At 36.1% G+C, this 17,212-nt stretch overlaps 1 protein-coding gene across 3 annotated transcripts in view; it reads right to left on the minus strand.

The window, feature by feature from the left end:
- The window catches only part of LOC127852789 (single-minded homolog 1-like), a 36,239-nt gene that overhangs the window by 8,308 nt on the left and 10,719 nt on the right, over positions 1-17,212 (minus strand). The window contains exons 1-5 of one of the 3 annotated variants that reach the window (XM_052386768.1): positions 16,936-17,038; positions 15,931-16,115; positions 4,951-5,030; positions 2,589-2,681; positions 585-693 (exon numbers count right to left, since the gene is read on the minus strand). In XM_052386768.1, the coding sequence (XP_052242728.1) occupies positions 585-693; positions 2,589-2,681; positions 4,951-5,030; positions 15,931-16,105 (457 nt within the window). In that variant the 5' untranslated portion in view covers positions 16,106-16,115; positions 16,936-17,038. Of the gene's footprint in view, positions 1-584; positions 694-2,588; positions 2,682-4,950; positions 5,031-15,930; positions 16,116-16,935; positions 17,039-17,212 lie in introns of those variants that run through there. The other 2 variants (XM_052386770.1, XM_052386767.1) reach the window with 2 other exon arrangements.

The following is a 17,212-nucleotide window of genomic DNA, read 5'->3' on the forward strand; positions in this document are numbered from 1 at the left end:
CTTATAGAAATTCCTTTAAGCAAACAGCGCAGACCCTGATGAGACGCCGCATCATGCGGCGTCTCATCTGGGTCTACGCTGTTTGTCAAGGCATATTTTTATAAACGCTAAGCATAAATGGGTTAAAATGTCCGATAAAATACTTGCATTAACTAAACAAACAAGAATCTGTTTTAAAAGGGAGGTTTTCGTGCTTTGTAAGGACGATTTTGTATGTTGTTGTTGATATCTGTGATGTGCTGTTTTATACGTGTTTGTTTTAGCTGGCAAACATACCATTTTATGTGATTTTTTCCACCAATTTTAACTAGCAATTGTTGTGACGAAAATTTTCATTTGATGTGTTTTTAATATACATTATTAATACTTGAGACACGCTCGTATACAACGGGGCTTAATGCATGTTCATGAAGTGTCGTCCCAGATCAGCCGATGTAGTCCCAAACAGGCTAATCAGGAACGACACTTTGAATTGTCTAGGTTTAAACTGTCGTCCCTGATGAGCCTGTGCATACTGCAAAAACTAATCTGGGACGGTACATTATGAAAATGCCCTACACCCCGTTTTCCTAAGGTTAGGTTACCTCTCACAAGATGCGGATTACACGGTTGTTGAAATGTCAATATGGCGGCCATTTCATCGTGATCGTTTGGATGGATGTATTCGTATATTGAACTTCCGGTTAATTCCACCTGGCGAATAGACAAAGGTAAACATAATATGATGTTCATGCTATCTTTGGGTATTTTACCACATATACAGGTTTATTATAACCACAAATATACATTATTATAGATATATAGATTATTGGAGACTTGTCGTAGAAAACATTATTAAAGGGGTTAACAAATACGATAAGTAATGGAGAAAAATAAAAACGTAACGCTCACGTTTTTTTAATTACCTCTTTAATGAAACAGAACCACGATGTCAATGCGTAAAGTAAATCTGAACGAGTGAGTCATTAAACAGAACAATATTATGAAATTGTAAAGTCAGTAACTTTTATCAGCAAGCGGATTATGAACTGTAAAAAATGATTGGGTTCAATAATGTTCAGTCCCATTAACGTCGCGGTCTTAAGAACTTAGGTTAATAACGTAACTCTAAAATTCCCTAGTTATTTGTGTGTGTTTTTCTCACCGATTTTTTAACGGTAATACATTCATTGTAGTGGTTTTGTGTGTTTCATTCATTGCTGTCAATGTGGTCAAAATGCAAATTGGAGAATTTGAATCAATGCTAATTTTGGTGAGTCCAATGAATATTTTAAACGAAATTTATCACCGAAATGTATACGGGTAGATCCTTGGAAGAGGTTTGTGACACGATGTTAGGGTGACTCAGTTTCACATTTATGCACGCACCGGTATCACTAATTAATAAATATAACATGAACATAATATTTAAACGCTCTAAAGAAAGTAAGAACTCCATAATGAACCATCTTAAACGATGCTCAGCACACAAAGTCAAAAACAGCAAAATTCGACATTTTAGAGGCAAAATGTCAATATATTGTAGCGTTATCGTCTCATTCCTAACAATGGCATACCATTCAAAAACAGCCTTTTCCCCGCGTTTTTGGAGTAATGCATACTGCACTTGGACCCAATACTAATAATACATTATGTTCGAAGTGCTTCATCGTTAATCTGTATCTTTCAGCTCTGCACAAGGAGCGAACTCGCGTAAAAAACAAACACAATGTTTATGGAGCTTAACTGTTGATTGTTCCTTAAAGGGATCTTTTCACGGTTTGGTAAATCGACAAAATTGAAAAAAAAGTTGTTTCAGATTCGCAAATTTTCGTTTTGGTTATGATATTTGTGAGGAAACAGTATTACTGAACATTTACCATAGTCCAATATAGCCATTATATGTATCTTTTGACGATTTGAAAACCTAAAAATTATAAAGCGTTGCAACGCGAAACGATTGAATAATTTGGAGAGTTCTGTTGCTGTCGTTTAAATTTACGAAACTACGAAGATTGCTTATATAAGGTATAAAATACTTAATCTGTGTATACCGGGCGGAATAGCCGAGAGGGCTAATTTTTTACTTCAGACTAACTCCAGGACTCCGGGGGTCACTGGTTCGAGCCCTGGTACCGGCTACGTTTTTTTTCCTTTTTTTATATTTTATTCTTGATTTTTTACTGGAGCTTTTAAGATCCAATGCTTACATTTATCAATATAAAGCATTTAATGACAAACTTCAAAATATGCCAAAATCTGTGAAAAGGCCCCTTTAATGAGCGTTATTTGTGACAATGGAATTTGATGGTGTTACAATATTGCGTAACGTCATATTTCAGCTTAGAATTCTGATTTTAAGCACTGCTTTCTGCACTGGGAGAGTATATTGCAGAAATATGTCGAAATTAAATTACGTCGAATTTAAGTGACTAAGCGCTAAAAAAAGATGTTAAGATCGTTCTAATCTTGTAAGTGTGAACTCACAAACCCAGTGTAACGTGATAAGCAAAAAAAATCCAAAAACATTGTAAACCCCGTACTAATGCGTGTAAACCACAAAATAGTGCAAACCCCGTACTAAAAAGTGAGAAACCCGTCCAGAGCACTACCTGTGAAAGGCCGAGGTGAACTGACGCCGTCTCCGAGATGTACATGATCTTGCCATCAGGCGCCAGCACAAATATGAACCCGTCTAGTGTCTGAAATGAATAGATAGGAATGCTATGAACCCGTCTAGTGTCTGAAATGTATAGATAGGAATAATATGAACCCGTCTAGTGTCTGAAATGTTAAGATAGGAATACTATGAACCCGTCAAGTGTCTGAAATGTATAGATTGGAATAATATGAACCCGTCTAGTGTCTGAAATGTATATATATGACTAATAAAACAGCACGAATAAGAACCCGTCTAGTGTCTGAACTGTAGAGATATGACCCATAAACCAGCACGAACATCATGAACATGAACCCATCTAGTGTCTGAAATGTATAGATATGACCTATAAACCAGCACGAACATGAACCCGTCTAGTGTCTGAAATGTATAGATAGGACTAATAAACCAGCACGAATATGAACCATTCTGTAATCTGTAGATAGAAATAATAAACCAGTATATCCACAATTATATAGTTAAAAAAACAGAATCTGAAATAAACCTACGGAACGCATCATTAAATATACATAGTCTTAGGTTTGCTTGCTTATGTATAATATCGAATCTTGCTGTACCGGCAATAAAAAAGGCACATAAAACAACAGATTTCATACCAAAACGATGCCTTCAAAAATTCGAAACTAACGTCATCCGAAACGAATCACATAAAACATGTTCCATCACGCGTAGCTATTAATGTCAGATTGTCCACGAGAACATTGATTGAGGCAAAACGCCAACGACGCTAGAAAAATATTATCTGCTTGCGCGCGAAATCAATTTGCGCATATCGCTGTAAAATCGGAAATTCTGTCGGCCGAGTTCCGGTTTTTGTCTAAACTTTAGCATGGTGTCATTATGGAATTAATCGTTTGATCGGATTTTAAAGGTTCTTAGTGAATTATAGTGCTCTTTTAGGGCAATATCTGCCACGCCTGATTTGCCACGCCGGCAGGCTAAAGTGGTTTGATATGGGCCCCGACAAATTGATGGAGTCCGCATTATACACACTCGACTTTCTCTATCAATGAAGCTCTTCTTCTTTTACAAAATTAAGATAATCTAAAACAACAAAAACATCAATGACCACGTCACTACTTCTGCTATTACTATTACACTACTTTTATCAACATACAGCTATTACTACTTTTTCCACTAATAGAACAACTGCTACCACTACTTTTTCCGCTACTATCATTATTCTTATACTACCACTTACACTACTTTTACTACTTGTATGATACTAACACTTAAAATTTTGCGCACTCATGCCACAATGTCAGAACGACTTAATATAACAAATGTTAAAATGTACACTCTACAAATATTGTTAACGGGGGCCAGTCACGCATGAAATGTCGAATTTCCATTTCATGCGCCGTTCGATTGGCTTGAGAAATGGTTTGGGCGGGGAAACTTTGTCCTGTGAATGCGATCAATTTCCAATTATGGCGTATCACCGAAAACCCGTTGACATCGTCCCCTTCCTCCTGGTGTCTGACAACGACCGAATAATTCGTACAATTAACGAGTGATTTTCGGACGCGAAATGAAAATGAGATGCGGAAGAACATTTTATGCATAGTCACGAATCAATTCCGACATTCCGTCAGATGCGTACGTAGAAAATCCGCGATTTTCGTTTAAGCGCTTGTTTTTTGACAATGCAACCTTTCGTAGAATTGTAGCTTTCATGTGACATTTATCTTTGTCGGAACGGCCATTCAAACGTTAGCTGGTGAAAGGGTTGTCTGTGTTTATATTTATATTTATAAAAGCGCTGATTGACATTTAACTTTACATAGAAGAAGTTTTTTAGAGCGTGTCTAAAAGCAATGTCGATGCAATGTTCAGTTATGTTGTTGATTTTGCTGTTGTTTCAGGGTTATAGTCCTTCTGGTGTCCGCATGAATAACTTCAAATGCTTAATATATAGCTCTTTCTATATTCATCCGCGAATAATGTAAATCTATTAATGATCTTTTTAATGCACTTGACAGGGTTATTTAAATGTTTTCAAAATTTCACGAATGTATTTGTATACATTTGATAAACGATAAAGCTAATGAACGAAACCACACAAAATAAGAATGAATACGTACTTCTTTTTGAGTCGGTGAATATAGTGCGATTTGGTAAATCGTAGTACTTTCGAATAATTACCCTTCATCTATGGTTTATATCAAAGCATGTGTAGTTTTCGAGGCGAACAACTAAAATGAATTCCACAATGTTTTTCGACCTCAATTACTCGAACACTCCCCAGCCCTCTCGCTATTGGTCTCTCAGTACGTGTTCTAGTACCTTACCTGTAGCAAGTGTGATCCTAACTCCTTTTCTAGAGGGGTCCTGTGTTTGGACGGGACCTGACCCCACTGGTCTCCCAACCCTACAGAAATCAGAAAAATACAGTGATTTTAAATAATAATTACCGGTAGTAAGTAAATACCATTATTGCTAAACGAATATACTTATTTCAGAACAATAACATTTTGAGGCCAAAATGGTGTGCCTCTGTAAAACTGCCGAAAAAGGTTAGGTAGATAGGCTAAAAAAATTTTATTGGTAACTTGTACTATTTACAATTTAAATCCCATTTGTATACGGTTTTTTTTCAATGACGGCAATCTTCCAATTCTCTATTCAATATTATTTCGCGTGTAAAAGTTCATCGTTCGTACATGATCGAATTAACCCATTTTATGCCCAGTGGACTCTCCCATCCTTCTAAATTGGATCAATTTATTTCTAAAATTAGGGGTTTCAAGTATATCTATTTCTATATTTAGAATATTCCATAAAGAAATTCATTTAAGCAAACAGCGCAGACCCAGATGAGACGCCGCATTATGCGGCGTCTCATCTGGGTCTACGCTGTTTGCAATGTCCTTTTTTCAGGACGCTAGGCATAAATGGGTTAAGCAAAAATGATCGACAACGCTACCAGAAATACTAAGAAAAAAAATAAAAATGGTTAAAAGTTGGCATAAACATTTTTGCCGGTCGTGAAATTGAATACTTACAATTTTGTACGCTAAACAAGAAGTATCACAAAATTGCGAAATGCATCCAGATGGTTGTGATTATACCTGCTTAAATTGTATATCTACTATAATTAAAAAGCGGATTAATAATCGAAATGTAACATTTTTATTTCAATAAACATTTTCAATCTATGGTCTAAAATCTCGGTTCCGACAAGTCCTACACGTTTCAAACATTTGATAGCACGTTGATGGCGCATTCATGAAGTCGCAATCAAACCATTTATCTAGCAAACGTTGTTTAACTCCGTGTTTAATGCGTACAGGAAACCTCCTCGAGTCATAAGCCTGTCAACGCTGCTCATTAGACAAGCACGATGATTACAGAATGCTTCACACGATAAACTCGTGCATGACGTGGTTTCTGCTTATGTGTGAGTGATCGCGCGACCTCTTGTGAACGCACCAGGAAGCGACGCCTTACATCGTTTATCGAACGAGGTGAGAGATTAATAAGCAGTGAAAACATGAGTATCTACGATTACGAATGTAAACTATAGTTTTGTAATTCGTTTTAAAATTGGGTCAATGCTGTCTTTTTTTAACTCTTTCAGTGCTGGAGCCGAATTTTGAAGGCCTTTGCAAACAGTTTGGATCCAGATGAGACGCCACAGAACGTGGCGTCTCATCAGGATCCAAACTGTTTGCTATTCTGATAGTATTCTTTGAAAAAAATCGAAGAAAATGCTAATTTTAGAAATTCAGCAGACGACATTTTAGCAGACGACAAATTTCCCAGCATGCAAAGGGTTAATATTAGCCTTTGCTGCTCATTTCAAGTTTCAACTTATTATATATTACGTCTAACTATTTCAGGACCGTACTTCCACGATGAAACAAGTAGTGCTACTAGTAGTACAAATATGGTGTCTGGTTAGTTTGTAACATACTGTTAATCATGCTTTTGATCAAACAAGTTCTCTCATAAAATCACGCATGTTCATTTTTATAAGACACGCTTTTCGTGTGTTTGGTTGTCAGTCGTCTGAAAGTGAAATAACTAAAAGAAAGGATGTTGTATTTTTCTTGTGTTAGGTACGAAAGTTCGAATAACGCATAGTTTATGTCTGTTCTTATTGTTAAAAAAGAAACCATTTTGGTGAATGTAAACATTCTGTGCTTTCTGTGTTTTAATCAACTTGCAGACGTCGAGTTTCATTGATTAAATCTGTCCGGTTGATACCTAATTCTTTATTATTTTTCTAGCTTTCTTTCCTTTTAATGCCAACAATATGTCAATGCCATTTGCGTGTCGTGTTTTTTAGTTCATTTATGCCTAGTGTCTAGAAAAAAAGGCCTTGGCAAACAGCGTAGACCCAGATGAGACGGCGTCTCATCAGGGTCTGCGCTGTTTGCTTTAAGGAATTTCTGTAAACAATATTCTAAATAAAGAAATAAGTATACTAAACATCCCTAATTTTGGAAATAAATTGATCAAATTTAGAAGGATGGGAGATTCCACTAGGTATAAATGGGTTAAATTAAACACACCTCACATTACACATAAATGCACCGAGACAAATAACGCACATCGGACCTGGGTACGCCTACTATATTGGGTTACACTTTGTTTAAACAATTTATTTATGATGCAAGTGTCACATCGAAATGGTATTTAATTGCGAGTTGTAATTTACATAATGTTTATTCAACGCTCGCTCGGTGTGGCCAATTTACTGCAAACGAACCGAAGTCATCCGAATGCCTTTGATAATCCCGGCGACCGGGCCCTTTGTAGTTGATTGGGCGAGTTTCTTTCGTTTAATTCGAAAAGACAAGATGCGGCTTGTTTGAAGTACAATCTCCGCGAATGTGTTGCTAGCTAAAAGCATGTACTAATGTCACAGTGCCCTTCCGTAAAGGACTATCATATTGTGATCATATTACCGTATATTTATATTAATATTATATTGATTAAAATAATAATAAGATAACATTTATTATGTTAAGTGCAAAGTTTTATATAGTTTCCACAGAAAAGCCATACGAAAAATATTATATTCCATTACATTACAACAATGCATGATTTATTAAAATATTGTGTATTATCAACACTGTATATGAGTTTGATAAACTTAAAAAAATATATTTCATGAGCAGTCTTTAATGCTTGAGCCATTTATGCCTACCGTCTAGAAAAAAAATGCCTTGGCAAACAGCGTGGACCCCATAATGCGGCGTCTCATCTGGGTCTTCGCTGTTTGCTTAAAGGAATTTCTGTAAGAAATATTCTAAATATAGAAATAAATATACTAGACATCCCTAATTTTGTGAAATAAATTAATCAACTCTAGAAGGGTGGGAGAGTCCACTAGGCATAAATGGGATAATTAAGCACACATAATGCTTAATTTGCACAGCATTAAACTCAACGCGACAGTGCCCGTCCTTTAATACCACTGGAACAATGTCCAACACCGTCCTAAGAGCTCAATAGGGGTCAGCGAAAAGTGAAAGTGAGGCTCTCGAAATAATAAACATAAAAGCCCTCAGAAAAAATAACAAAACGTCACAATAAAATGGTAATTTAGTGGATTTAGGAGACTTTAAAAATCAATTATGTCGCTCAAGAAGCGCCAGTTTTGATGGATTGGTCAACTGTCAGGTCCGAAGAACACGTGCATACCGCGGCTCTCTTTCAGCGTTGACATCCGCGACAACGACGTCACTTTGGGCGCTTGGATCAATGTGCCGGAAGCGCTTGATAGTATTTGTCAAGGCTCTAGCGCTTAGATATAATACTACCAAATCATTGTTTAATATTTTTGTGCGTTTCATCCAATCATATTGTATCAACTTTTTGCTCTAGACACTGGGAACAAATACACAAATAAATGTTTCAATAATATATACCAAAAAGTAAGCAATCAAGACTGAAACACGACGATCCAATGCAATTTCTTAAGACTATCGTTTATAAATTTAGGAAAACGTATTTTTATATTATTATTATTATCGTTATTATCATTATTATTATTATTATTATTATTATTATTATTATTATTATTATTATTGTTGTTGTTGTTGTTGTTGTTGCTGTTGTATATTAGTCATTTAGTGGTAATTTCCTGAATTCCTTCTTTTTGTGCGACTGAGAACTGAAAACAGCTCAAACTTTGAGTATTAAAGCTGTCTTAAATTATATTGGTTATAAAACATAAATGATATATTTTCCACTTTTGCACCATAGCCTATGTCTCTAGCGGAAGCATTTTAATATCATGCTAACAATTAAAGACCACCCGCAATCTTCGAAATAAGGGTGTCAGGGCAGTACCGGGTATTGGCGATTGGCGGCCGCAATGTAAACATTCCTCACTTTGGGATAAAATGGACATTGCGCACTTCATACACAGGTGTTTCAATCGGGAGTTTCGATAAATTTCAATTTGAATAGGAATACTTAATATTGGTGAAGAATTCGCGAGGAATGTGGTTGATTTTTATGAATGGATATAAATAGTTCAATTAGAAAGTATGCAACGATTAATTAATTATGTATTTTAAAATACACGTATTCGTACTAATGAAAAGCCACGGTTATTATTGCAATTAATATGGTTAAATATATAGCTCTATGTTATAATGACACATTCTTTGAAAAGCTTATTTCAAAATTTCATTTAAACCCTAAATAAAAATAAATGTTTATATTTATAACTGAATAGATATATCTGTGAATTATTGCTAAAGACGACAGTAATACCACTATACAGAATTCTGAAGAAAAGTACGACACAAAATATCTCCAAACTACAATCATGTTGTCTCGAGAGGTTTTCAAAGCCCCAGTGGCTTGTTTTGAAGCGCCCTCGATCACCCCGGGTTCTCGACGTTGATATCCGCGCTTGTTATCACCCTCACATGGCGATGCTATTAACCCTCGCGATAGCCTCGTGTCCGCACGGAACCAAGAACACAGTTGCTTTAATTACGTTTGTTAATTCGCACTGATAAGCGGAAGTTGCAAGTGAAATTAGAAACATGTTGCGCCGTTTAGTGTTATCGATGTAATCTGTGTTCTTAAAATAACGCGCATAAAAAACTCGAGGGAAATGTTTAACTGATTAAAGTCAGAAGACGATTCCATTTTCCCATGTTGTACTTAATTTAAAGCCCAGCGACATAAACAATTTACCCTGACGTTTGGCCATAATGTTCATAAATAAAACTGCTCAGGTAAAAACACACTAAACAACACACTAATCAAGGTCGCCGTGGTGTAATGGATATGGTGTCCGCCTAGCGACCGGGAGGTCACGGGTTCGATCCCCACCGCGGGAGCGTTCTTTAGATCTCCCCCAAAGACACCAAGTACTGGTTCTAGGCCCAGGAAACGGACTCGAGAGCGTTTATATAAGCCTTAGGCTTTCGATGCAATCGAGCTAAAATAAATAGGTTTAAACTAAACTAAACAACAGTTGGTTGCATTGCACACAATTATTACAACGTACCCCATTTATTTACGTGGGAAATAATTTATTTTTAGTAAAACAAATTCACAAAAAGAGTTGGGTAGACCAATATGCTCTATTTTTAGCCATGTTTATTAAAACATATTGCCATTACCGGTATTCGCTAATTAAGAAAATAGTTCTTATGAACGGCCCATTGTTAGCAATATTTAACAATCTATCGATATTTGTATGAGTGTATGCAAGATACAATGTACTTGTAAAGATATTTTGGAAAACTTGCGTAACATAAATACGTAAATATACATGTATGCATGACAAATTGTTCAAATACATGTTGTTTGTCAATTTCTCAATCAATATATGGATACTTTTGTCCAAATGTTAGCTCAAAACAATCATACGACTTCGTTTGAGAAATTAACCAACAACATGTATTTGAACAATTACGTCATACATACACGTATATCTACGTATATCGACGTACGAGTTTTTTTTCTTAAATCACGTTAAAAGGTTCAGAAACGCCACAAACGCGACTTGAATCAGAAAAAAATGAAGATGGTGGACCGTTTTGACTTTACAATAAGGCAAACATGGAGGCAATTATTTCTAGTGCATAAAGGGGATTCCCCAAAAAGTCGATATTCTGAAGAGCCTACGGAGTCATTTGAGAGAAAATAACGGTAGCAGTAATGGCGATCTGAAAGGGCGTAAATAGCGCGTGTTTTATGGTCTTCTGCATTAATTAGTGCGCGACAAGTTGCGATTAGAGATGCCGCTCGAGTCTGGAACCGTGGGCCGGGGGAAGAATAGACAGCGAAATTAGTGTTTATAAATGCTAGCCGTAATATTGGCGATATTATAGCTTTAATTGCGCGGTGAAGGCTTATTGCAAGTGTCAATTTATTAATTTAATGGGATTGTCTGTAATCGAGTTAAAGAAATGAGTTCATTTTCATAAAGCGCTGTGCCCTTAGAAACAGGGAAGTGATTGCGGATTTATATATTAAAATATTCCGAACACTATACCTGAAAAATATATTCCATGATAAAATGAACAATATTCCATGATAAAATGACCAATCTTGAATTCACAGCTTTAAAAAAAATAATGAGTTAGAAGTCAAACGCTGCTTTTAGTTGATGAAGTGAATTGCATGCTGCTGTATTGCTACAATTTTTATACGCATGATTCAGAGTACAGCTTCGATAACGTACGTTGGCAATTCAACAATAATAATTTAATTATGAACATCTAACAACTGATTTTTTTTTATATTTAAACCATTTAATATACATAATGTTCAAACCATTATCTGTAAACACCGACAGAAACTTCACACAATGTGTTTTGATGTTCAATGATGTAGGTTTGACAATAATAGTCAAATTGTCTTCTTCTAAACAACAACAACAACAACAACAACAACAATAATGTACATATAAAAATCTGGAATGATTTTGCTACAACATGATAAGCCATAGCACGAAAATGCAACGAAGGAATTTGATGGCGTCAAAACAAAGTCTTTTTATTTGATTTTGAATGTGAAAGCACGTACGTGAGTCCATAAATCAGTAGCAAAACGTAATGTATTCATAAGCATGTCTACTTACGACAGAATTACGTACTAAATTGTGACACAGGTCATTCATTTTCACCGACACGTTCTGTGTTCCAAAATGAAGGTCGCGTGTCCGATCGTTTAAAATTACGTTGAATGTTTTGAATATTTGTATAATGATTTTCTTGTATTAAAGGGGCGTAGTCACATATTGTCGAAACGACAATTGAACAAATTTGTGTCATAGATTCAAAAATAAAAGTTCATCACGGAGCGAAATATCTTTAATGTCGTAGGCGTATAATGAAAATAAAATTTCGCTTATGAGTATTTTCATTAAAAATTGATAAAATTACACGAAACGAAATAAACATTTGGAGGAGTTTCGGTTGTTTTCGTAATATTTGGTGGCAATTAGTGGATTGCTTTTATAAAGTATACATAGAATGCAACAGTCACAATGATCGTATGGCCTAGTGGTGTAAGCGATAGGTTTTTAATTCAAATGTCAACGATTCGAGCATAAGTAGGGTGAAGTATTTATTTCTTTGGTTCTTTCTTTAATTGCATTCTTGTTTAATAGTTGAACTTTTTGTTTCCGATGTTAAGATATATTAAAATCTGCGACGAAGTCCCTTTACTCGGGCGTGTATGGATAATATTATTGTAATTTGGTAAAGGGTTGTAGATTTAGGTTTCTCAAATGCAAAGATCTATTGCATGTTTATAAGTTTATTCAAGCACTTCGCATGCCAAATTTTTGTTCCCAAAGGGCTTACTATTTATTAAAATAAAAGAGCGTGCACATTACTAAAATAAATTGACAATCTGAATGACACGACGGAACGGACGGAAGATATCGACAGAGCAGCGAGCTGAAAATAGTATGGTCCGTGAAAAGAAGGACAGTCCGAGTGGCCGCATGGAAGTGAAGCCTGCTTCCAGAACGGACGAACGGTCATGGTGGGCGAACACACGAAAGGACAGGCATATTGGCCGTTAATTGTCGACGTACGAACAAACTGATGGCACCGGTCTGTCAATCGAACTTTAGAATGAATTAACTTTACCGATGGATTCATAATATTGACATAAATATTTTCATAATAAATAAACCAGCTCTCACAGCGTAGAAGTAAGTACGTGGGAGAAGAAGAGACGTTGCGTAACTAATCTCAGTCATACACTGGCCGGTATGAAAGGCAAAAACGATCGACGCAGAGTAAAAGCTCATAATGGTTGACAAAACTGCGTGCATAACAAGTCAGTCCGGAGTGTGACATCTTTATAGAGAAAAAGTTAATTCTCCAATTTGATAGAACGTTTGCAGCCAGGTGTTCCTGCTTTTGACGGGCGGATTAGCGTTCGTCAGTGGGTCGTGTTACGGTTTTGCATATGTACAATCTTTCCCGCGGAGAATTGATCAAATTTAAACGTGGTTTGGTGTAAACCTGATGGGTGTGTGACAGATTATTAGAGCTCGCATTGAGTAATACAAGTATTAAAGGGACCTAAATGTTATCAGTTTTCACAGATTGGAGTTTAGAAAAAAAATCGTTTTTCAAGGACCGCAGTAAAATGAAGACTACTGCCGATCATACAATATATATATAATTTACCATTAGTGCTCAATCGTATGGGACTTTGGTAGATTTCATAATTATATTCAGTTACTACTGCAAACTTATTTTCACGCGCCCGCGAAAACGTGGAATGGTAGAATTTTTTTTATATAAATGATATAATTATATGTATTTAACCATTTTCTTAAAAACAGACCCGTCTTAAATCGACCGTAATAAATACTTTTAATTGTAAAAATACATATGTAGTTTACAAAATACTGGTACCTTTATAAGCCGTTAGAAAATGCACGCTTTGTTGCAAATTGAACTTGTTTTGTTTCAGTGTCACAGACAGTGATGGCTTTTCGCTGCAATTAATATACGTAAAGTTTCTACACCCAGATGCCCGTATTACCGGGCTAACGGGTACTTCCCGAGTGTCGCAGTATTGCGCGTAACAATTTATTGAGCCCTCTTGCCCCCCGTCCCTACCACCATCGCCGCTTTCCTCAAAATTAATGAGTAACACTGTGTCGACCAGGTGCTATGATAGATAACAAATGTACACCTCCGTTTTGTCCCTGAGCGAAAGCCGTGATTTACACCGCGCATTTGAGTAAATCACCCGACTGTACCGCGGCTTTTCCAATTGTGCTGTCCGCAAAATAAACATCACTTATATTAAACCGTATTGAACAGTCGTATTTTGAATTTGTGAATCACCTATTTGAACAGACAGATAGTTACACACTAGAAGCTATTGATTCTAAATCTTCGTCTAAGACTATTAGCTGTCAAATTAAACTATGTAAATACAAATCATGTGCAATTTCTGAACAATATTTCGATACTTGAGCCCGGATAAGCCAAAACAATTGATAGCTGAAAAAGCTGGCTTACGGTGTATACAAACGTTTTTGTACGATCCCTCAATCAGAATTATTGCTTGTAAATTACGGACTAGTCTAGAATCATGCTAAGTATATCATCTCCGCGATTTTTAGGGTTTGACATTTACCTAAGATCATTTTTATATTAAATTCTCTGGACTTTTATACGTTTCATTTTTTGTAAAGTTTATTTTAGCGTCAAATATTCAGATAGCTTTGAAATTCATAAACTTTTTAAATAATCCAAACACTGACACTTCAAATTGATTGGGAAGTTATCGACTTGAAAATTTCCTATAACTGTGCACTGAATATGGCATTGGAATTAATTTTCAATTAAATTTCAAAATGAAAATAAAATCATCCATTTTTTGCATCCGTACACGTTAAACCATTTAGATCCCACTGTCCCTTCTACCATGCACACTTCAAGTCAAGTTCGTCCTCTTGAGTATTTCTGAAAATGTGTGTGCAATTTTTTTTGAGAATTATTATTAAAAATATCCTATTATGGCACGTTGTACCATATTCTACCTTTATACGTTTACCCATACATATAAAGCGCATTCTTTATCTATCGCCGGTCTAATCAGAAGGAATTTCCAAACTTTTAATAACGCACGTGTTACCAACTGCGAAACGCCAATTTTGGTGATTAGTTAAAAAGTATTTTAAGATGCTGTTAAAGTCGCCCTGTCTGTTTGTTTAGTTGATTAATTCCAGTACCACTCGGTTATTTTTCAATGGGCTATCAAATTCTTCCACAGATTAGACCTTCGCATTAGCATATGGTACAATATGCAGCGTTGCCGGCTTGGTGCAGTTAAATAATTTTTCGAGGGCCGCCGTTTTTTTGTAGCACTCGGTTTTCGCAGCGGGACTCGGGCGCATCTTTGTTTTCTCACTATCTGTTTATGACACCCGAGTTTGAACACCTGTTGAAATAATTCGATCGCCCAGGTAGAAGTAATTATATAGGACACTTTCTTTGAGATAATTTCACGAATGTGGGATCATTTATTATAAATAATACGTACGTCGGTTCTTATGAATCCTTCGCGGCCGAAATTTTGCTCACGATTTTTTAATACTCAATCTTCATGTGATCTAACCAAACCTGCGTACTAGGATCAGTCGCAAGATGGGACTGTATAATTACATTCGTTTAATTACTAAACCCGCGTCTGCCTAAAATATTTGTCTTGACCCATGTATGCCTAGTGGACTCTCCCATCCTTCTAAATTGGATCAACTTATTTAAAAAATAGAGATGTCTAGTTTATTTATATCTATATTTCTTACATAAATTCCTTTAAGCAAACATCGAAGACCCTGACGAGACGTCGCATCGTGCGACGTCTCATCTGAGTCTACGCTGTTTGCCAAGGCCTTTTATTAGACGCTAGGCATAAATGGGTTAATTACTAAACCCGCGTCTGCCTGAAATATTTTCCTTTTGTAAGTAAGATAGCACGAATTAAGTGCAATTACTTTGCCAATCACATTATGTTGAAGTATAGACTTAAAATGAGACACACGCAACATAGCTCTTCATGCATGATTAAAAAAATGTGAATCGAATCATGTACGTAGAACTTTGGTTTGAGTATCTTCCGGTTGTTACTCGAAACCGAGGCGGTTGGCTTTCGAAATACATACACGATACACATAGGTCAATATTTTAATCAAGATGAACAGGTCAATTTGTAAAATTAATGATCACAACAACAAAGCAAAAAACGCGGGAAACGTTCGCAGTAATTTTAAAACCAATTGGAACCGGAGAAAGTAAACCGGTAGTACTTACCGTCGGGAAACACCGTGCGCATCTTCAGGTAGCTGGTGGAGAGTCGAATGATGGAGGCCTTGTCAAGCTGGCTCGTGATCGCCGTGGGTAGCGGAAGTAACTTAGCGAGCTCGTAGAACTCCGCGTTCTCCTTCTCGCGCCGCGTCCGGGCGGCATTCTTTGACTTGTCTTTCATGTTCGTTTACCTGAAACGGGACTGGCGTGGTTGTAGTTAGTTTAGATTGATAATGATTTGTAATTTATTTTTGGAGGGGTAGTGGAAGACATAGAAGATGTTGAAGAAAAAAAGGTGATGAGAAGATGCTAGTTACAAGGATGAAAAAGCAGAAAAAGTCAAACAAGAAGTAGGTGTTGGTGTTGGTGTTGATGATAATGATGGTGATGATGATGATGATGATGATGACAATGACGATGATGATGATGATGATGATGATGATGATGATGATGATGATGATGATGATGATGATGATGATGATGATGACGATGATGATGATAATTACGATGAGGATGACTAAATGTTTGACTATTTCAAAAGCAAAACATATAGAACCAAAATCTTATGTTGAAACGCCATGAACTCGACAGTGTTAAATATCATTTAAAGAATAAAACATAATAAATCTGGACATATTCATAGGTATGCAAAAATAGTCAAACACTTCACCATTTTTTCTGCTCACTGCATTAGCACCATGTACTTTTTTTCCCGAAAGTGAAATGCACAGTACTAAACGCATGCATGTGTGCTATATTTTAACGATTGTTCTTTGTAAAGTAATTTTCATATGTTAAATTTATTTCGAAGTTGAAATTTCGTAGCAACCAATGCAACCAAATCGTGTACGACTGACTAATAAACTTTCTACAGTATGCGAAAGTATCGCTACCGCGTATTGCACACACATCTGATCGTCCACGAAAATATTTCGACGGCGGTGTTGTCACGTATTATTACAATCAAAACGTGTTCTTTCTACAATTTTATAATTATGGAATTCAACTTACCTTTATATGACGGGCTTTGAGAAAGTGATAAAAGCACGAAATGTCTGACCTTTTCTGCCTTTCCTAAAATTCTTATCTATGTTTCTTATCTGTTCTATTAACCCGACCAGCAATGTCTTTAAACAATCGTCCGCGATCTTTGACGAGGCTTTTTCCGAATATGAAGTTACTGATAAAAGCAATGGATTTCCAATCTGTTGCCATCATAAAATTAGTTGTTGTCTTGTTATCGTTTTAATTCCTTGCAAATGAGGCAGTGGTGCGAAAATATGTTTTT

Source organism: Dreissena polymorpha, chromosome 12 (assembly GCF_020536995.1).
Source record: "Dreissena polymorpha isolate Duluth1 chromosome 12, UMN_Dpol_1.0, whole genome shotgun sequence".
Classification (NCBI taxonomy): domain Eukaryota; kingdom Metazoa; phylum Mollusca; class Bivalvia; order Myida; family Dreissenidae; genus Dreissena; species Dreissena polymorpha.